General features: G+C 39.0%; 2 protein-coding genes across 3 annotated transcripts; one reads left to right on the top strand and one right to left on the bottom strand.

The window, feature by feature from the left end:
• The first annotated feature begins 49 nt into the window (after positions 1 to 49).
• On the top strand, positions 50 to 6,842 carry f8a (coagulation factor VIII associated). Its single transcript, XM_084715508.1, has 12 exons — positions 50 to 235; positions 501 to 547; positions 1,069 to 1,141; positions 3,363 to 3,522; positions 3,664 to 3,732; positions 3,853 to 3,973; positions 4,098 to 4,190; positions 5,141 to 5,205; positions 5,685 to 5,766; positions 5,916 to 5,962; positions 6,381 to 6,436; positions 6,559 to 6,842. Exons 1-12 carry the CDS (start codon positions 177 to 179, stop codon positions 6,638 to 6,640), a joined length of 954 nt encoding a protein of 317 aa, XP_084571634.1. The 5' UTR covers positions 50 to 176; the 3' UTR covers positions 6,641 to 6,842.
• A 1,778-nt stretch (positions 6,843 to 8,620) lies between these two features.
• On the bottom strand, positions 8,621 to 21,302 carry emp1a (epithelial membrane protein 1a). Of its 2 annotated transcripts, none has more exons than XM_084713198.1 (5): positions 21,267 to 21,302; positions 12,906 to 12,996; positions 11,498 to 11,597; positions 11,075 to 11,215; positions 8,621 to 9,088 (listed from the first exon to the last, which is right to left on the bottom strand). In XM_084713198.1, the coding sequence occupies exons 2-5, from the start codon at positions 12,978 to 12,980 to the stop codon at positions 8,928 to 8,930; spliced, it is 477 nt and encodes a 158-aa protein (XP_084569324.1). In that variant the 5' UTR covers positions 12,981 to 12,996; positions 21,267 to 21,302; the 3' UTR covers positions 8,621 to 8,927. The 2 variants fall into 2 exon arrangements, with proteins under 2 accessions (XP_084569324.1, XP_084569317.1); XM_084713191.1 differs by lacking the exon at positions 21,267 to 21,302 and adding an exon at positions 13,910 to 14,037.
• Between the last annotated feature and the right edge of the window lie 459 nt (positions 21,303 to 21,761).

Below are 21,761 nucleotides of genomic sequence, written 5' to 3'. Positions count from 1 at the left end.
TGATTTCTGCATTTCTGTTACCTCTGTCCCTAAGCGAGCGTCTCACTCGTGATAAGCACCATCGCTTTACGTACACTGGCCAATGAAATTGTGAGTTGTCGATCCTACGAGCCAATCCCAGCGCTTCCTTCAGTTGGACTTCCTGGTTTGGTTTGTTGTGTTGTTCTGCATTGATCATGGCGGCGGAGGGCGATTTTCTGGCGAGATACCGTGCTGTGTCAAATAAACTGAAAAAGTAAGGCTGTGATTTATATTAGTTTAAACAGAAACGTGAGCGAATATTAGGTTATCGTAACGTTACTTGGCAGTAATGCTACAGAGAAGTTACACAGCTAACGCTAAGATGCTAGGCTAAGCTAACTGTTAGCTTGTCACTGTTAATATTGTCAGTGTCACATGACGTTATTTAACCTTTGTGTGCATGTAATATAGTCTCTAATGTAAATATAAGTAGTGATCATATATTTCACTGTATTGAAATGCTTGTTTCTTTGTCGCAGACGTTTTCTACGGAAGCCCAATGTAGCGGAGGCAAGTGAGCAGTTTGGTGAGTGCATGACAGTCTATCAGTTTTTTATCATTTAACTTTATCCACTGTATAATTTAAAATACAAGTACAATACTTTAAGACGTATTAAAGACGTGTGAAATGGGACACCCTGATAAGATATCTGAAGCTTGACAAAATAGGGGCCCAGACATTAAGCAAATACCCGATATCTAAAATTTGTTTATCAACACGTTGTCTCGGTTTTTTAAAGAGCGTTTTAAATTTATTCAGTAACAAATACAAGAAACAAATCTTAAAACACTAACCAAATACCCTAAGAAGCTAACCTAACCTAAATTTTAAAAGAAAAAAACTTCTTAACAGTCTCAAGACATTTTTAATCAGCCTAAACATTGGCTAAGTAAGTAATATATGATAAATTGGTACATTTTCAGGTGGGTAATAACCTAACGGCACATTTGCGCTGTTAAAAAATGCTATTGTGAATATATTATCCTCACAATGTTTCTTCACAGCTTGTCTCACAGTGATTTTTCCTGTTTTCACCTGTGTTTCAGGTCAGTTAGCCAAGGAGCTGAAGCAGCAGGACTGCCTTCAGTATGCAGCCTTCTGTAACCTGGCCATGGCTCGGTAAGTGGACATGTATGCCCCTCTCCTTTTGATCCAGACTGATCTGAAGTATCTCTGGGTCTAGTCTGGTCCACATACCTTTGGTCTGCAGTTGCATTTATGGTTTGAGATAGGTCCCTTAATTCCAGTTAAAGGACTCGTTATGCTACAACATACAGTGTTATTTTACATACTTGTCTGCTTCAGGGATGGGTGTTGAGGACTGGCACCAATTTAGTGCTGAAGTGGTGATAAGTACCGGTAAAAATGATACTGCAATGGGTGTTTTTTTAAAGTTCCATGACCAGCTAATGGGGGAAATGTTAAAAATGTGGGCTCTCTGTACTTAAGTTGATGAAAATGCAGATAAAAGCAAAAACGCAGTAAGCAATTGAAGTGATATTTCCATCTCTTGCCTTTATTTTTTTTGCACCAAGTTATGGCGAGCAGTATTAATAAGACTATGGATAAGTATCAGTATTGATTAGCAGTTTATGTGTAGAAACGTTTTCAGTAAAATCCTAACCATACTCATCCCTAGTCTGCTTTCAACATTACAGTTTCAGTTTGGGAAATGCCCTTATCTGTGTTTCCACCCATGCACAAAGCAAGGAAGAGCTTTACTAGCTTGCACAGAGTGCTTACCCCAAGCCCTTATATCGACATCTTTTAGACAAAGCCAACTGCGAGCCAGACCTTACCACCCAGCATCCGTGGCTGACCTCATTAATGTTGTTGTGACTGAATGGGCGCAAAATCCCTCAAGCCAAGTTTCAACTTGGAAATCTTTTGTAGAAGAGATGAGGCTGTTAGAGCAACCTCAGCAATCACATACTTTGTGGGCGTAATGTTCTGTAGTTTCACCCATGTAGTGTACTTGATCCTACTGTCAGACCATAAAAGATTTCTCAAGTAAGTCCTTTCCAATCATGTAAATGCCATTTAAGACATGTTAATCACGCTATAGGGCTTGAACAGATTTCACAACCTCACCATAAACAATAAATGGAAAGTATTTAGACTCGCACAGAGCACAAGGTGAAACTTTGCATGAACTTTGCATTTATTGGAGAAAGCTTACTGCAAGAAAATGTCATTATTTGTCTGCAATGTATAATTGCAGAGTAGGGGTTTCTGGCACAACTTCACCCACTTTCAAGGTGCATGGACAAGGGAGAAATTCTAAATAGATCAAAGCTCCAGTAACACTTGTTGTATATAGAGAAACTTTGTTAGACCAGCACATTTTGTTCAGAATCATCATGAAACACATTCAAAATAACATTGAAATGGGGTAGGTATAAAGCAGATTTTTTTAAAGGTAGGAAACAATACTCAAAATAAACCATCATATATATCCACACACATATCAGCCAATGGGGCACCTGCAAAGATGAGTTGTATTAGGACTGGGCAATGTATCAATATTCTTTTGCATCATGATGTGAGACTAGGTATCATGAGAGATTTTGCATATCGTGACATATCATAAGAGTTATCTTTTCATCATTATTGGATTAATATTTTGTGAAAGCACCAATAGTCATCCCTATAATATTGCTGCAATATTGAGGTGTTTGGTCAAAAATATTGCAATATTATTTATATCAGCCAAAATGAAACTTAGAACTACTATTGTGATAGGTTGTTCAGCTATATCACTCAGGCCTAGGTTGAATATATGGTCATGTGCCTTCAGTGACAATGTGGTATCACCAAAACAAATTGTCATTTAGTAGGTTAATGGGAATAATTACTCTGTGGCTTCAGTGTAACCTGTATGTTAGATGTATGACATTTCTCACCCTGACACCACTGATCAAATTTTGAGAACTTGGAAAGAATCTGAATTATGGAAATTAAAACCATCATAAGAGTACTACATTATCTGAACTTTATATATGTAATTTGACAGTTCTCCATCCACATGTTATACACATCATATCATGTTTGGTCTGTAGGTTTGGGGCTCTTGTTGCTATGTTTTCAACTCATAACAACTCATCTGTCTCAATAGAGCACTACATGTTAAAGATTTAGTAGTCTGATCACCTCATAAAGACACAGTCCAATGACTGATGACTGCTCCCTAGTTATTCATGTCCCAGACAATAAACCACCACAGGGTGACGGAGCTGTTGCTAATTAAACCAGAGGGAGTCTCTATCATTCATGGTGATGACATGTTTATTGTTGATTGTGCATCTGTTGCTGTTATATGTCCTGAATGTTTTGACTGCAGGTGTGAGCAGACTCTGTTTAATGCTCCTGGAGAGGCTCTGGCGTTAACCGATGCTGCTCGCCTCTTTCTCTCATCGGAGAAGGAGAACAGAGCGCTGCAGGCCCCAGGCTTTGATGAGCACCTTCAGGCTGCTCTAAACTGCTACAGTTTTGCCATCAAGGTACACTATGAGTCTGAGTTTCTCTTGAGTTTTTGACTGAGATGAGTGAAACATGGAATATGGATATGGAGTACATTCCAGTATTGTCTCCACATCTCTATAGAGACAGTAAGATAATGCTGACTTACAAATGGGTTGCAGGTGTACATTGAGATGAACCAGCCTGTGATGGCAGCCAGCCTGTGTCTAGAACTTGGCAATGCGCTCAAGGTAAAACTTTGGATCAGAGCTGTAAGCTGTCTTAAAAGATAAATTGTTAATGATATGAAGTTGATATATACTATAATTCAGCTGACATATTAATCTCAGCTCCTGCTCTGGCTTCAATAGGAAATGAACAGACCAGGAGAGGCTATTGTTCATTACCAGAGGGCTGCAGAGCTGCAGACACAGACGCCGATTGAAGCTCTGCTGTCAATGGGAGAGATGGCCACATGTAAAATTCTCACTCGTGAGTTTACGCTGTATTCACATCTGATATGCAGCTGCCGCGTGTTATATGTGCATATTTGATTTGATTTGACTTGATTGTCTACAGTTTGAGGTGACATTTCTCTTGTGTTCTTCGTTTGCAGGTGACTATGATGGTGCTTTGTCAGTGTTCACAGAGATGCAGCTGATGTGCCAGGAGAGAGGACTGCAGCTACCAGGCACCAGCACTCCTGTTGGTGAGGCTCTGCATTTATCTACCTGCTCAAAATAATCTTTTATGTATGAATGGATCCCCAGTGATACAGTTTCAAAACTGAGGCTGAATGCAATATGGCAAAAACAAAAAAGAGATTAGAAGTGTCTTAATGCTGAGGTCAAAAGCTGGATGTTTGAACAAACTAAAGAAAAAGACATAAGGATCTGTATTTTGAAGGAATAGCTCAAATGATTCAAAGTGGGGATGCATGTGGTACTTGTCCATAATCAGTGTATTGCCTACAGTAGATGCGGTCGACTTGCTTGCAGTTTGGAGGTGCAGCAGAAATACCAGCACGGAAGTAAAGCAATGTGCTGCTGTAGACAGGGTCAACAGCAAAACGTATTTAGGCCAACAAAAGCAGTCTCACCCTAAAAAAATGTACGCTATATTTAGAAATTTTCATCGCTTTACCTTGCTGTCAGACAGCCTTCTCCAGTGGGAAACAGCAGTTTTATTGCTCCCTCCAAAGCAACCAGTCACCTTTGACAAATAGTCATTTTATTCTGCAGATCATGTGAGTTGCTGATCTACCGCTGCCTTGATCTGTTAGTTCTTTTGTTTTTGTGTGACAGTGGTAAAGTAACTGATTGAGGCCACGGTAGACCAACAATTTCCTTGTTCTGCAAGGTAAAATAATTGTTTTTGCCAACGGAGTCTTGTGGCTTTGGAAAAAGCGATATAAAAGTCTTAATTTTCCCATTGGAAAGGACTGTCTGATGGCAAGGTAAAGTGATGAAAATATTCTGAATATAGTTTTCACTTAGACTGACACTGATTTTTTTTTCTACTGCATTTCTTGCACGATTGAGTACCTCATTCAACCACGCTTTAAACACACTGAACTATCCCTTTAATGTTTTTGTTGATTTGTTTCAACTCACTGGAAAATGTGTTTTCTCTTCTGTATCTTTATTTCTCCCAAAAAAGGTGCTTTTCTGGACATTGTGGCAAAATGTGAAATCTCAAGGGTACTACTGCTGATGTTGCTTGAGGTAACCACTTGATTTTATGAACTGAGACAAGATATAAAAAGAAAAAACATAATGTCTTTGTAACTGAAGTGGAAAATACACCCTCAATAAAGGAAAATCATTTTTTTTAGAAAGCATGAATCCAACAAGTGCTACGAAAAGCAATATTTCCACAGGGTTTTATAGGTAGTTGTGATAAAACACAGTGTACCCTGTGCAAGTATTTTTTTTTTTTTTTTTTACCACAGATATACAACAACATGAACATCCTGCCAATATTTCAGTGTCATACAGACACCAAAGGGTGAACTTACAGAAAGTAGAACTGTTAGATTTTAAGCATTTAAAGACGTAACCACCTCCACATCAGCAACGCAGCAGAAAATATTGCATTACTGATGCCAGAAGTATTGACTTTGTATCACAATATTGATCATTTATCCCACATCTGTACATTCCTTACTACTTTAATGGTCCTACCTTTGTCTTTTCCTGTGCAGCCTCCGCCTCAGAAGCTGTTACCAGAACATGCTCAGACCCTGGAGAGATATGCATGGGAGTCTTTTGACCCTCACAGCCAAGGTGAGAGCACCTGCACTGTTATTAGAGCAAAAAATAAGTATGAATTGTACACGTTGTCTTCTCACTGGGAATGCAGAAATTGTATCAGGAATCATGTGAATGACATGTATTTGAAGTGGTGTAAACATGGTTTTTATGCTCTCCTTCAGTAACCTTCCTGCCTGAGAATGTCTTCCTGCTCCTGCAGTCAGTAGTGGTGAGTTTTTTATCATCCACATACTTGGACAGTTCACAGGATTTCCTGATCCTTCGTGACTCGTACAGGAAAAATCATGGTCTTCGTGGCCTTCATGTGTCAGTGATAAATGTGCTGCAGTTTGTCTTCCTTTGCCAGAGGAATGATTTGATTTTTTTTTTTTTTTAATCTACAGCACTTGTAGAGGTGTCAGTGTTAGTAGACTTTTTCCTGCGTCTTTCAATATGAGGCAGTCAATATTTACAGTTTATTCATGACTTAAACACTCTTAAGAAAAAAAAAAGATTCTGTTAACCAATTTGTTTCAGATGAACAGGCTCAATTTATAAGAGCGTAAAAACATTGACAAGACTTGTCAAGGTCATCTGAATCTTGTGGTTTTAATTGTGCCGCGTATAACAGCAAATCTGTTTTGCAGATGGCATGTCAGGAGAAAGACACAGAGTCCCTGAAGTCTCTTCAGACCGAGCTATGGTGAGCATTCAGAAATGTTTATTTCCATCTTGTGATGGGGACTGAGCTGCATTTTTTATTGCTTCTCAATCGTAATTTTCCACCTTGATAATGTGTTTATGCGTGTTGCTTCCCCTCCTTAGGCCGTTTCTAACTGCTGAGCAGAATCATCTTCTCCACCTGGTGGTGCAGGAGCGCATCACACCGTCTGGACAAGGCATCTAGTGCTGTCCAGTTTTTGCTCACTTCCTCTGGGAACGATACTTTATATAATGGAACATTCCTGTTTCTGACTGGGTCTGTTGTAAGACCTGAAGAAGTGTTGTTTTCAAAACCTCAATGTTGTAATGTGCACGAAACAGAAAACTTTGCCCTTGTTAAGCAAAGTCACACAGATTTAGAAACCAGTTAAAATCCATTATGTTTCCAGTGCTGTGATGTCCTTTCTTTTGTCAAGATGCTAACTTAAGACAGAACTGGAACCAATTCATACATATTTATTATGTAGCCAAATTGTGATTTTGTTGCATTCACAGCAGTTAAATAGATGAAACATGAAGGCTTTGTGGTATAATTTGTTTTATTAATAAATGATATGGCTTAAATTCCAATGTACTTACAAACAAAACCTTCTATTGCATAGTTATGAAATGTGGTGAAATGAAACACCACTGCCCTCCATCCCTGGTTCACTTTAGGCTCACTTGTACAAATCGCATGTACTTTTCTTATGATAGCAGCCAACTACAGACACAAAATCAAACATGGTTAAAAAAAAAAAAACACTCAGTACAAAATGTTACAAAAATATAATGGTTACAATGTACATAGATTAAAAAAAAGGATACATTATACTTCAGTTGTAAAATAATGATACATGATTAAAGCTACTTATACTGTAAATTAAGGCTTGTCTTTCCTGATTGTTCAAGTACTGCAACAGGAATGTTGTAGTTTTGTCAACACGCCGTACCTTCACAGATACAGTATATTTTTCCACTCCTCGACTCTGGAAACCTGCAGTAGTAACTGTCAGCCTCACAACGTCTTGATACAGGATGATAAGTATTTAAATCTACTAAGTGTTTTAACTACCGCTGTACATCTCAAAAGGGCTTTTGCTTACTTTTTGCTCCTCCCTCATGCTCATCTTTGGTGGATTATTTTGGGAAATAATTCTTGTGGGCAGTTAGACTATATGATTGATACCACTCTCATTTCTCTGTGGTAAATATTAAAGGTGTAGTAAGTGTTTCTGGAGAAAGATAGTTAATGAGTCTCATTCCCAGGTCATCAAATACTGATGTTTTGTGAATGACACTCAACAATCAGCTTTCTTACTGACCTATGATTGGCCAGCTGTGGTAAATTGCATACATTAAATTAAATGTTATTATGCTGTTATCAACCCTTTAATGTTTCAAAATGTGGCTCCTGTCTGTAGGTAGACTAAACATCATGTATAATCAGGATGAGCCAAGACAAACAATTTCAATTTCGATACAATCTAAGGTAAGGTAAGAAAATCCTCCAACCTGCACCTCTAAAGTTCACAATTTCTCATTTGTTAAAACCAAACAGGTGTGAAGTCTACAAATAGCACAGCTTGCAACTCCCTGTGAGAACCCTTAATTTGTCATTTTTGCACTTTGGCTGTTGAACAGTTGCTGAGATTTAGAGGTGCTGGTACATATGTGGACTGTTACCTTTCAACAGACCCTGGCAAGCTATTTCCCCCTCCTTCCAGTCTTTATGCTAAGCTAACTGTCTGCTGGCTGTAGGTCCATACGAAAGGCTGGAGTAGGCAGTTTACTTTTTGCACCTTTAGGTATAATGTAATTCAAGTGGTGTGAGAGAAAACTATACTTTTGCTCCTCCTCTTACCTGACTTGAGACTTGGACCAATCCCAGGTCGGTAAGATGGTAGATTGTTGAGTCTTATTCCCAAAACATACTTATTTGACAAGCTGGTAATGAGACTCAATCAACCATCTCTGAGCCACAAATCTAAAGCGTCGCTGGAACGAGACTCACCAGCTCACTCTCTCCAGAGTTTCTCACTGCATCTTTAAGGTACACGTACAAGAATCAATTTTATCTTGTCTAACTGTTCTTTAAATGTTGAATTATTTCTTTTCAGTACTAATGTGTAACGGCCTCTTAAAAGACGAAAAGGGAATAATTGTTTTCTTAATAACTGTATAGTTTTACTGCTATGAAATAAGCACATGCAGGGTTGCAACCCCTTTATCACAGCCATCATTTTGTAGCTCTTACTGCCAGTTCAGCCCTTCATGTAATGTAAGCATGATTCCCATTTCAATTTATCATATTCAAAATACAAACAAATGGCTCTTGTTAGCAATCGAACACCATTCCCCCATTTTCCTAGCTGCAGATCAACAATCTTCAGTTTTTTCTTCCTAATTTTTCACCAAACCCATCTTATTCTTTAATTTCCCAAATTTAAACTGGGAACATGATCCCAGGCCTGACCTCGTTCCTCTCCTCTTCACTCGCTCTTCTTCCGCAGGACGAGGTAGGTGATTGCTAAGAGGAAGGTGAGGACAAAAGAGATCCAGGCAAGGACGTAGGAGTGTCCGTAGCCTCCCTCTGTGTCGCTGGTGTGAAGCTCGGCCGTGTAGATCGAGGCTGCTATCATTATACACAAGCCTGTGGGACAGAAAGGTAGAATACCGACACGTTAACACCCAGACAAGGCAATTAAAAAGTAATTATTTTTCCTATTACAAGATAAAGCTCATGAACAAGGCAAACTGCTGTCACAATGAAATGAGAAACATGTCAACTTAACCTTGCTAATTTTCCAGTCATATGAACTTATGACGATGCATGTTAAAATCACATTACTTGTTCTTCCTGTATGCTTTTTATGTATTAGTAGCAGAGGCAAAGATGATCTTTAACTGAGCCTTTTTATTTAATTGTTTTGTAACAGACATATTGTAGTTCAGATCTGATGTCTACATGAACACGTCACATTTTAAAAAATATAGGATTATGTACTACAAAAACACATTATTCAGTGGTATGAATTTGCCATTTGATGATACTTGAGAATACTGCAACTTAATGACAGATTTAAAGCTTTGATAATTTTCACAATATTCTGCCCATGTACTCTCAATAATTTGAAATGGCACCATGTTTTTGCAGTCAGTGTTTTAACTTAAGCAAACAAACCCATGTTGCTGCCTGCATCTGGGAGACTTGCTAAACTTTGGTTGGTGCTGTAAAGTATTTACCAAGTTCTTCAAAGCACTAATCAAAAACAGCTTTAAAAATGCAAATAAAATCTGAATCGGTAATACGAATCATCAGGAATTTTATTGTAGTTTATCATTAAAAAACAATTAGTTGTTTCATCCCTACTACTTTAAATAATTTTTAAGCAAAAAGCCAACAACTTCCTTTTCCCAGCCTGTGCAATATGCATTGTTGCTGTTTTTCTCAACCTTACATAAAATTAAACTGAATACCATTTGAGTTTTTGACTGATGGTTGAACAAAATAAGGACTTTAAACGTGTCACCACGGCTCTAAGAAATTGTGATCAACACTTTTCACAATTTTATGATTACTTCGTTAACAAACCATGAATTGATTAACTGACAAAATAATCAGCAGATTAATTTATAACTCCAGACATTATCTTCACTTTTCCTTTCCTGTTGTACAAACATCCTGTAATCTTAAAAGATGATTTTGGTTTCAGGCACTTTAGAACAATATTTACATCCTTTTACAGCCAACAAATACCACCCAGAAATGCATTTACAGCAGCAACATCTTCTGAAAACACCACCTCAGCGTGACATTTAAAACTGAGAGGCTGAAGCTGGAGAAGATTAATCCAAAGACTCCACTGCAGTGATTTTTAATCATGTGTCACTGAGACTCTGCAGATTTACAGATTGAACAGCTGTTATAGTTTTTGGTTAAACTGAAAACCTGCAGATTCTTGACCCTGGATCACACATGAGTGAAAATCACCGACCTTCTGTTTCTGGATCCATGCTTGTTTTAACACTGCTGTGCAGACACGCTGTACACGCTGCTGCTGAACTCTGCATTCATAGAGTTTGTGTCAGATGTTATGTAAGTGATTTAAACGCAGGTGCAGAGATGCTCTCAACATAAAATCTTTGGGTAGGAGCACTTCCTGAGTGTATTTGAGGTGCTCTTTGGATAAGGATACATGTATACAGAAAAATCCCAAAAAGTCAGTGGCACTTTCATGTAAAACCATCAAACAAAACTCCCTGATGAAAGTTTGATGATGAAATGCCTTGGAGTTTGAAATGCCACGACAATAAAGGCATATTAATTGTATTAAAAGAGAGTGCCTTGGAGTTTTTGTATATTCTACACATAGTGACACACTTTTTATGCTAGTCTTCACCTCCTCTCTGAGAGAAAACTAATACATTTTAACATGTTCTGTTGGAGGTTAAGACGTTTTATACTCAGTCTTATCTAACAAAAGTATTCACCATGGAATACAAGCTTAAAAACACTGAAGTCATTATTGTCATTCACAGTCAGACATTTGGCAGGAATCCTCCATAACAATGTAGAAGTACATCAATCGATATTTCTTCCAGCTGCAGGTCAGACTTCTGACTCCTGGTTACTTACAGGCGATTAGCTGTAAAATGCCGGTGAAGGTGAACCTCTGGCCTTTGGGCAGGGTGAACAGCTGAGCCACAAACACAAACAAGGCCAGGATGGCAAAAACACAGGCCAGCACTGAGGTGGCCTGAATCGTCTGGAGATACTCTGCAGCAGCAGGACGACAGAACAGATACACAGTCAGTGATCGGTCAGTGACAACAACAATGCAGATACCATAGTATTACTGATAACTTCTGAACAGATTTTTTCAGGTCAGTTATATGAACATTTATAACCAGTTTACAATTCCCTGATGAGCATCCTGTCCGTTTGTACATATCAACAATCTTCAGTCAGATCAAATCAACAAAATGAACTTCTTCTTGACAAAATTAAACAGCTCTCAGATCGTCACTCTCATTCATTAAAACAACCGTGCAGTTTTACCCTCTGGGTAGTCTTTGAGGTTGGTGTAATGCCAGATGGAGCCTGTCAGCTCCCACCTGCCCCACAAGTCAGTTGACACTTTGTCAGTCATCCACCAGGCCTGAGGACACAGCGAGAGATACGAACAAACACAAGAATATCAAGGTACGCAAAGTGGTTTCATCGCATGCAAAGAAATATTGAGTAAAAGTTTTGCAGATTCACCGTTTCAATAAATATTTAAACTTATCATCTCCCCACATAAAGAGTGCTGACAGACCTCTTCGCTCTATCAGTTTTTTCATATATTATTTAAAGCTTGGTGACAGTCTGTTTTATGAGGTACATAGACAGTAAGCACTTTGTTTATTTTTTAACAGGGAGGATGGACCAGTGGAAGCTGAGAGTACCAGTTCTTTTAAGTAACCTGGTTCTTTTCATTCACCTACCACTAGCGAACCAACTCATGAACAACTTCTTATGGTTCTGTATTTTTTAATATCACCCCCAAGATGCATGATGAAACTCCATGGATTCATCAATACACAAGACAGTTAGGGTACTGATATTTCAGAGCTGTGGTCAGGGTCATAGATTCTAACCTGCAAACTCAGTCAGATAAAAGATTGATGAGTCAGACAGACTAGACTATGGCTGCACAATCACAATCACAATATGACCAAGTGAAATATCCAAATGCCAGAACCAGAACCAGCCGTCCAACAAGTTTCTTTGGTACAAACCTCAATAAATATCACATTTTTTTTTTCAGTTAACATTAATTGATATTTACCAAATCATACAGCCCCAGAATAGACTAACATTCAACTCCCTGCTTCAAAAATGACCAAAACTCCCTTTAAACTGCCCACTGTATGTAGATTTGCAACAAAGTGGGTGGCAAAATACCAAAAACATCTCTTAACATTTGAGTCTTGGGTATTTCCTTGTAGTTCAATGACTGCTTCCATAGAGAGATTATAGGAATGTAAACAAAGTACTGAATATTGCAATACCGCAATAAAAAATATCTACTAAATACCAGATACTGTGCCAGACTGTGATAATATCCACTGTGATATTACCTGGTTAATTATTTGATTATTTTAGTTTGATAAAACTATTTCTTACTGCTAAACAATTTATAACAATTTTTTTGCACATGGCTTTCAATTTATTTTATGAAAGAAGGAAAGCAGAAGCACTTTAAGGTAAAATGGTTTCTATATAGTAACCAAAATATTCTGTACATACAGGATTTATTATTTTAATAAAGACATTTTAGTATCACAATAAATATTGTATGTAGAACTTTTTTATCATGGTTAAATCATAAAATACCACTTTGGAATGTTTGATTTGTTCTTCCTCTGAACACAGACGTGTGTTACAGTAAATGAGAAAACAAAATAAAATAATATCCACTCACATTATCAATGGTGGCCACCAGCAGCAGGATGATGGTGGTGATGTGCAGAACAACGATTGAAGCTAGCATCAACATCGTGGCCTTCTGAACACTGATAACAGAGGAGAGGAGGAAGGATGAACACCATTATGTATTTTACACACACACACACACACGCAGAGAGAGAGAGAGAGAGAGAGAGAGAGACTGATGTAACACAGGCTGGGACATGAGGAAGCATCAATTCTCACACTCTCTGTCTCTCTCTGTCTCACACACACACACACACACACACACACACGCACACACCCACAGCTGTCCCAAATAAATACTGTCTCAAACAGAAAGAAAAAAAACAGACCTGACAGAGAAGAGACCGTTGCATGCAAGTCCAAACTCGCCCCACGAGACTCACGCACACATTTTTGAATCACACACAACTGCTGTCAAACATATTCACCTCTCTGCTTAGAAAACTTTCACGTCTTAAAACTCTTTAAAGCACATTTTCTCCAACTCGACGTCTCAGATGAATCACCATCCATTTGTAGCGCTCAGAAACACGGATCCGTTTAGTGAACGCCTCATTTTTCATGACTTTAAACTGTTTCCGTCGACAAGAAAGGCGCATTTGTTTAGACGGTGTGTTTGGGCATTCCCAAACCGCCGCTCCGTTACACACACAGGCCCTGTATTATAGTCAACAACTTTGAAAAGAGCGCGAGAACTGCCCGACATAAAACAACAGTAAATAAACACACCTCTAACTAATAATCCCAATTATAAAAACGAATTAACTTCATGTTCACGTACAGACTTTGGAGCCGCGCGTCCTTTTAAAGACTTTTTTGCGCTCACGGTCACATCCGTACAATTCTTCAAAGCGCTGCTGAAAATCTGTACAAAGCTTAAACTTCACTTTTCTTCACTCTAAACAACAAAAAAACACACAAACAACACGTTTCACAGCCCGCAGACCATGAACAATAACTTAACAGAATGTAAACAACGTGGATAAACGTTACCTGAAAGCGCTTTAACGCACGGCCCGGGAGTTATTTGGGAATGTGAAACACTGTAGACCCACCCAGCTTTGAATTCACAGCACACACACACACACACCCACAGACACACACACACACACACACACACACACACGCTAGCCTGTTTTCCCTCTCCATTCCCTCTCTTTCCTCTCACTAAGCCCCACCCATAAAGTTTCAATTTTTTCCCCTCAATGAAACGTTCAGACGAACCAAACTGCACCAAGTCGCCTCCTGCAACCCTAAACTGTGCGTACAGAGGAGGGAAGTCCTCAAAATCTTTACCTGTCATATGGATTTTTGACACACCTGGCTGCTTTAGATCAGGGGTCTGCAACCTTGACTAGCAAAAGAGACCCAAAACAAACATTTGGCCCCAAAAGAAAAAAAGTCTGTCTGGACCAGCAACTTTTAAATTCTCTATTTTCCTTGGAGACTTTTCTTTTTTTGGATTTGGCATCTATAGATAGGCCAAGAAAAGGCACAGAGCCAGAGACATAGATGCACATTTTAGTTAATTAAATTTTAAAATATGGTGGGTAGGCTATCCATTGACTGATAAAAATGTTAAAAAGAGCCATTATTCATTTTCAGATATTTTTTGTCAAAGCCACAGGGAGCAGCTGGAGAGAGCCGAAAGAGCTGAAAGCAGCTCCAAAGACGCAAGTTGTTGACCCCCGTTTTAGATGTATTACTGTTTCTACTCTCTTTAGGCCTCAAATACCCTCACAACAACAGCTTCAAACTTTTAGTTCAGTTTCTCACTTGGGTGTCCCATCTTAACAACAAGCTGGCCATAACAGCTGTCGCTGCACTTGCAGAGAAGTGAAAGTGTACATCTACTTGTGCTTTCAGACACATTTGTCGGTTCATTAGGCACAGAAAATGAGTTCGGGACATTATACAGAATCTCCCCAGAAACCAGGGACATCATCTTTCCAACAGCAGCTGCACTCATGTTGTTATCAAGCAAGTTAGATGAAATATTGGGTCATGTAGATGCAGTTTCGACTGATGCAAAAGAACGAAATTAAAATCAATGAAGATCAATAAAAACCATTCATTAGATTATTCACTGCGCCTGTCGTTCGATCATCTCACGCTACATTAAATTGATTTTGTTCTCACTGCAGTATCACATGTTGTTACCAGCAGACAGAGGACAAGAACCTGTGCAGGAGCATGATGGGATCTTCAGTGTGGTTCTCACTGTCCACCACCATAGTCAACATCAAGTAAAAGGACATGAGACATTTCATGACTAAGAAATCTAAAACGTGGCGGTCACAAAAATAAAATGAAGGCAACTAAACGTCCTACTTTAGTACCACAGAGCCCTTGACCCTCATTGGGCTGGTCATTGTTTTGGACAAGCTCATTTTATTTATCCCGTACACACACTGCAGCACCAAACCGGCAACATTTACACACTCAGGAGGTTGTTTGGAAAAGCCCTTTTTACTTTTTCTTTTAGCCTGAATGGAGGGCTCAAATGGAAAGAAAGGATTTAAAATTAACCGGCCTAATGTGGACATACTCTGGAAACTGAAGCCACGTTGTGCTACTGTAGAGTATGTGATAAACCTCACACACAATCCAGCCCAATTTTGCAGATGAAGCTAATACTCCCCTACCTGACAGAATGCAGACACTTTTTTTTTTTGCAACTTTTCTCTAATAGAAAAATTAAACTGTATGTTCACAATTAAACTGACTATTAAATAACGTTAACATTTTCTCCAAACCTTCTCGAAGTTACTGCCAGGTCTATTGTCCTCTCTTCTCTCTCCCTCTCCAGCTTTTCCTTTTTTTCCCCAAACTTTCATCTCCACTCCCCTCACTCCTCCCATCCTTTCTCACATTTTCTTGCTCTCTCTACTCCCATCCTCTCCTCTATTTCTCCCCATCTTCTCTCCCTCTTTTCTTGTGTCCTCTCAACACTGGTCACATGCTAGCATGTGTGTGGCTGTGACCAGCAGTGATGTTACTGTCTGTGTTGCTGTGTGCATGTGTGCAAATTTGACTGACATAGATTAAGATGTATCTGATACTGACCAGACTCAACATGGCTGATCAAGCTGAAATCTTGCTGAGTCCGGTCGATCGATCTTTGCATTTTTAAATGACACACATAAAATATATACTGAGGTCAGAAATAAAGGACTCTATCAAGTCACAAGACTATCAAGGACTAACCACATTAAGTGGTTGTATCACATGTAAATATTTGGCAAATTTCCCCACTTTGTTGTTACTCCACACATTCCAGTGTAGATAGACCCGTTCATTGTGCCCTTACATGAGCTCTTATATTATTTAACTTTTTAAGATATCATCTGTATGTGACTATAGAGATATGCAGATTTGTGACACTTCGGGTGGCGAAATACCAACGACTATATATGCATTGACATTCAAATCCTGTCTTTTTTCAAGTGGTTTAATAATGCCAGCTGTGGTCTGATCTTCAACTGGAAATATAATTCACATAATACATGTCAGAACCTTTCCCTGACATTTATAGTTTCACAAGTTGACTATAAGACATTTGGTTTTCCTCTGTTAAATGGAAATACAAAAGAGCAGAATTAACGAGAAAACTCCTCCACGTTATCAATGGTGGCCACCATACTCGACTCTTCAGATAAGACAAACGGTCATATTTCAACCACAAACTATCATTTTAGGTATTATTATTGGCTGCAGTCAAATGATACCATGTTATTAGAGGATCACTTGGCAGACAGAGCGTATCTAGTAAAGCCTTTTAACACCTGTCTCACATGAGAGAAAGCTCCAGTAGTTATGAGTCTTCTCATTTCTACAAAGAGGCAGTATATAAAAACAGTAAAACTTTTATTTCTTTTAACAGGCTTCAGTTCATCTCTGCCTCTGTCTTATCTCTCCTCAGGCCACGATGTCTCCGTGAAGACCACATGGACTGAGGAAGTCCTGATCTGAGCGCTACAATGGCTGCTTTATCCTTGTAGAGGTGGGATGAGGATAGATACCATAATTGCTTCCTTTGCTCTTTCACTGACCACTCCCTCATTTGTTGACAGTTTAGATCCACTCAGCCAAACCTGGAAACATATCAGGATTAGGAATTATACTGACACATTCAGGTCATCTGTGGCCGGTACAATAATATGAGGCAAGAATCAAATGCTCACTTTACATGGCTCGCTGCCGAGAGCAGAGAAGGTACAGGACGTACAGCCACTATGATTTAAGTACAACAGGAAGAGGATTGTATTTTTTCTGTGGTTTGGCGTGGATCTACACTGAAGCCTCCCCTCTCTTACAGCTGTTTCTAAAGCATCATCAATGGACTGAATAATCTTTAGAGACATTAACACGCTCAGTGTAATCCTTGAAAAGCCCAGAGGGTGGTTTAACAACACTCACAACTGTTCTGCAGGTATTTCCAGAATCCTCAAACATTCTTCTAAAAAATTATTTCGGTTTCTACCGTATCACCTAATCCAGATAACCAGACTCTAACGTCATGAGCAAAATATTAACACGTTATTTTGTATGAAAATGTATATTAGAACAAAACAAGGTTTAACAATGAAAGTTTTTATTTTTAATAAATTGTTGATGTGTAATTCCACCTACCTTCTTTGTTTGGTTTAGATAACAGCAATAGTGGAAGAAGTAAAAGTAGTAATACCACACTATAAAAATACATTTTTACAAAGTAAGTACTAAGGTCTTGCATTAAAACTGTTACTTAAGTGAAAGTACTCAAAATGCATGGAGAGTTTCACAGTAAAAGTACTAAAAGTGGTACTGTGACTGATATTAAATTATATATGACATTGTTTGATAATTAATACCGATGCATTAATGTTGAATTTTACTGTTGCCGCCATTCGAAGTGGAGCTAGTGCATTAAAATAAGACCAATAGTAAGCAAAGAAAAACAAACACAGTCAGACAAATCAAGAACAGTTCACTCTGAAAGTGTAGAAGTATAAAGTGGCATAAATGGAAATACCTTAAAAGTACCTCAAAACTTAACTGCAGTACTTGAGTAAATTATTTTCCACTGCTGGGCAACACTGACACAGCTTTAAGAAAGATACTTAAAAAAAATGTTTAGGCAGCTGACAACAGATGTTTTCATCCCGAATGTTAAAAAAGTACTCTGGAAACACAGCAGTGAACAGCAGTAAATGTTTCAAAGATTGCAGAAGAAAATTGGCTGCTTAGCTTTGTGACTCAGTCGTACAAAAGGGACCTAAATTGGGGCTATTTCTTTCTAGATCTATCTGTGGATCTATTGAAACCAAATATCTCTTTCAAAGTGAATACATTTCTCAAAAGTTTTGTGTTACATAACTTTGTGCAATGACTGGGCACTGATAGAGCTATTAGTGTAAGTCTCGGTTTTATTATAGCACTGCTGAGATGAAAATTATCTGAGAGCTGTATTTTTGTCAGAGGGTGTAGGGATGGACCCGACGAAGTATTTCCTCCTGGCAGTGAGACTGAATAGAAGATTGAAACCATTATATCTGACCCCTGAGATGGTTTGTCATATCCTCACAGTAAATGGTGAGTGGGCGCTTAGCAGGGCTGGTTCCCCACGTACGTCACTACTGAGTCACTGGAGTTTTTCTATTCCCATCACAACATGTGGGCCTCGACAGAAAGTGCAATCTAACAGCCACAGTGCAGTGGGTGTCCACGGGAAAGATATTACACAGAAGTAGCTGCTGCTGAAAAAAAAAAAAAGATTTAAAATAAATAAATCTTTCAGGAATAAATGCTGATGATAATCGTTTTCTAACCTTGTTGTGTTTTTTGTGTTTTGTCCACAAAATCTATTTTCAATCTTGAGAGACCTAGACATCTCAACAGGCTGTAAAGGTGGGATATCTCTCCTCCAAACCAGTAAACACAAATCCACATTTTCACACCTTTTCTAAAGAGACCCACATTGGTAGTCAAGGCTCGTAACATACAAGCTGATGGGGTTTGTGTTCTTCTGGAAAAAGGTCTTGTGAAATGTGTGTGTGAAGAATTGAGAAAGTACACATAATAACTGATAAGACCCAGTCAGGAAACCAACGTGGGTGTCTGCCTCATTGTTTCCAAAAATCTCAGTTTCTGCCTGTCCAGACCAAAACACAAACTGGAGTTTTTGCACTAAACCACAGTCAGCAGCGTTTCCAAAAGTCTCAGTTTTAGGGGTTATAACATGCTGGAGTACTGCGGATGCAAAATGTAAATGTAGTAAGAGTTACACATTTTATTAAGAAAACAAATTAGGGCCAAGTCACACGTATGCAAATGTGGAGGAGTGGCCATCGCCAGCCAAGACAAACAACACACATACGTCTTTGCTAGTGCTATTGTTGTTAACAGCCACTCCACTTAATTTGCACATGTGACCGGGTCCTTTGTGTTGATATAGCATAAATGTTTAGCCATGCTAGCAGCATGTCTCGAGGGATGGCGATGTTGGTCCACCACTTAAAGGACCAGTGTGTAGGATTTAGTGACATCTAGCGGTGAGGTTGTTGATTGCAGGCTCAACTCAACTTCCCCGTCCAATTGTGTAGGACAACCTACGATGGCAATGAAACTCAACATGGCGGACTTCTTGGACGAGGGTCGTGTGTAGAAGGAAACCCTAGATTTGTGAGATTTGCTAGGACTTACCTGCAAAGGTCTACAGTGGTGGGGTGTGTATAGCTTACGAGTCTTTGTTTGTTTTTATGTACAGTCTATGAACATGTAAAGAGTTTAGAGTACAAATGTAAAGTATTTTGAAGTGATTCAAAGACAGACACCTGCCATTACTGAGTCAAGCACTACTGTGCTGAACCAAGAGCGCATGTCTGAGTTTTACAAATCTAGGGTTCCCTTCTAAACACTTCAATGGTTCATTCTAAAGAAACACTAATGAAAAAATACTTATGAAATATTATGTTCTATTTCTGCCACATTCTGCCAATAGAACTCCCTAAATCTTAAACACTGGACCTTTAATAACTAAATTATCTACAACTATTTGATGGATTCCCATAAGTACCACTGTACCCTGACAATGTACTCTAATGACTTTGGGGATCCCTCAACTTTTCCTACAGTTCCCCTATGAGGTTCACATTTGTGATTATAAGTGAAATGTCTCAACACTTACTGAACGGATTGCCATGAAATCCGCTTCTAGCAAACTTTGGCGATTCTCTGGCTTTCATCTTCCATCTGGTCTACTTTGATTTAGCACTAGCAACTATGCCATTTGTTGGACTATATTTATAAAGATCAACAGATCATTGGCTTTATACCCTGACAACTATCATTTGCATTTTCAGAGTCTTCTAAAAAGATAGAAAAGTGCATCTGCAAGCTACGCCGTGTCGTCTTTTAAGTATTGTTTTGTTTTTGTTTTGTTTTTCTGACACACGTGGGAAGTGCACAAGTAGGCGGGAGTGGAGAGAAAAAAAAAAGTGATGGGAGAATCGCTGATCCTGCTTTTGATTTCGATCCATTTTCGATTTAGAATTGAAATCCTGACACCCCTACATGATAGCATTTGCCTCAAAGAACTGCTTTGTCTGAGGACAGCTTCACAGAGCTGCCGGCATGGCTGTGGACTCTTAGTTCTGTTTTGCTTTAAGTGTCACTTAACAGAAATAGCAGAGGCCACATGCAGCAACAATGTGCTGAAGTTCCTACGCAGCACACATCTTCCCACCACAAATCCATTTGTCCAACACTCCCTTGCTCCCGACTCTACCCTGAATCCTTTTGAACTGTCTGCACTTTCCCATAGCATCCAAATCGATTATCATAGCCGTCAGTGCAGCGTTTAGGTTCCAAAAGTCAGGGCTTTTCAAATTGATTCCAGAGGCTTTCATTGCCTCTGGACATTCAGACTCACAGCCGGTCCATCCTGGTGCAGCCTACAACAAATCTGCAGCGACACGATAACCAAGAAACTCCTCAGTCACATTTGACCAACACCTCATGACTCATACCTGCAAAACTATTCCTTCACTTTTCATTCCTCCACTTTACATATAAAATGTTGGCCACTTTTCACCAGTTTATTCTTCTTCTAAACCAGAATGTAGGACAGTAGTTCTCAACCTGCTGTAGGGTAAATTTGAGAGTTTGCAAGACTACCCCTAAAAATGAATCACTCTTTGGTTGAAATGGTCACAAGCTGCAACTGGTAGACATCTGTGACTGGTGTCAGCGGGTCATAAGTAGACTTTGCTTCTTTTCAGGGGCCAGAAGCTAAAAAAGTTTGGAACCACTGATCTCGGACTAAGCTTGTGTCACAACATTCACCTCCTCTTTGCACAAAACCACTCACCCCACGAGATATCAAGGATCAGGAGTCTTCTTAACTCTTCTCACCATCTTGGAAAATACCAAATGGAGATGGTCTATAAATAAAAGAGGACAGATTCAGTATTGTCTGCTGGTTTGTCCAACATAAACTGAAGTTACCCCGTGTACAGCAGTGTGTCTTTCTCCTGGGTGCCAGCTGATGTGGGGAAAATGTCAGTAAACCAAAAATATCAAGTAAAATAGAATAAACAAAATAGTATCAATCCTTGAATCATGGTGTGCTGGAATTTTTTTTTTGGTTTACTAAAATATTATTTGTGTTTGTTTCCAGGGATTCGTGGTCATCAGATGATGCGATACAATATGTTCAGAACACCACCAGCAGTACAAAACTGCAGAACATGTCTACAGATGTAATGACACAACTGTATATTGACATACAAACAAATGAACACAGGTCTAACAAAAGTTGGCAGCTTATGAAGTTGGCAAATTCGTGATGTTTTGGATGAAAATA

Source organism: Lutjanus erythropterus, chromosome 3, assembly GCF_056507025.1.
Source record: "Lutjanus erythropterus isolate fLutEry1 chromosome 3, fLutEry1.hap2, whole genome shotgun sequence".
Classification (NCBI taxonomy): Eukaryota; Metazoa; Chordata; class Actinopteri; order Lutjaniformes; family Lutjanidae; genus Lutjanus; species Lutjanus erythropterus.
Note: the sequence above shows the minus strand (reverse complement) of the source record. Positions and strands in the feature narration are given on the sequence as shown.

Bases quoted from the DNA above. Each gene is read 5' to 3' on its own strand.
- f8a (XM_084715508.1), top strand. From the start codon at position 177: ATGGCGGCGGAGGGCGATTTTCTGGCGAGATACCGTGCTGTGTCAAAT. The intron at 1,142-3,362 runs GTAAGTGGACAT...TTTTGACTGCAG, and splicing joins TGTAACCTGGCCATGGCTCG to GTGTGAGCAGACTCTGTTTA. The intron at 5,206-5,684 runs GTAACCACTTGA...TTTCCTGTGCAG, and splicing joins TACTGCTGATGTTGCTTGAG to CCTCCGCCTCAGAAGCTGTT.
- emp1a (XM_084713198.1), bottom strand. From the start codon at position 12,980: ATGTTGATGCTAGCTTCAATCGTTGTTCTGCACATCACCACCATCATC. The intron at 11,598-12,905 runs GTGAGTGGATAT...CTGTGTCCTCAG, and splicing joins TGGTGGCCACCATTGATAAT to GCCTGGTGGATGACTGACAA. The intron at 11,216-11,497 runs GTAAAACTGCAC...CTGCTGCTGCAG, and splicing joins CCTCAAAGACTACCCAGAGG to AGTATCTCCAGACGATTCAG.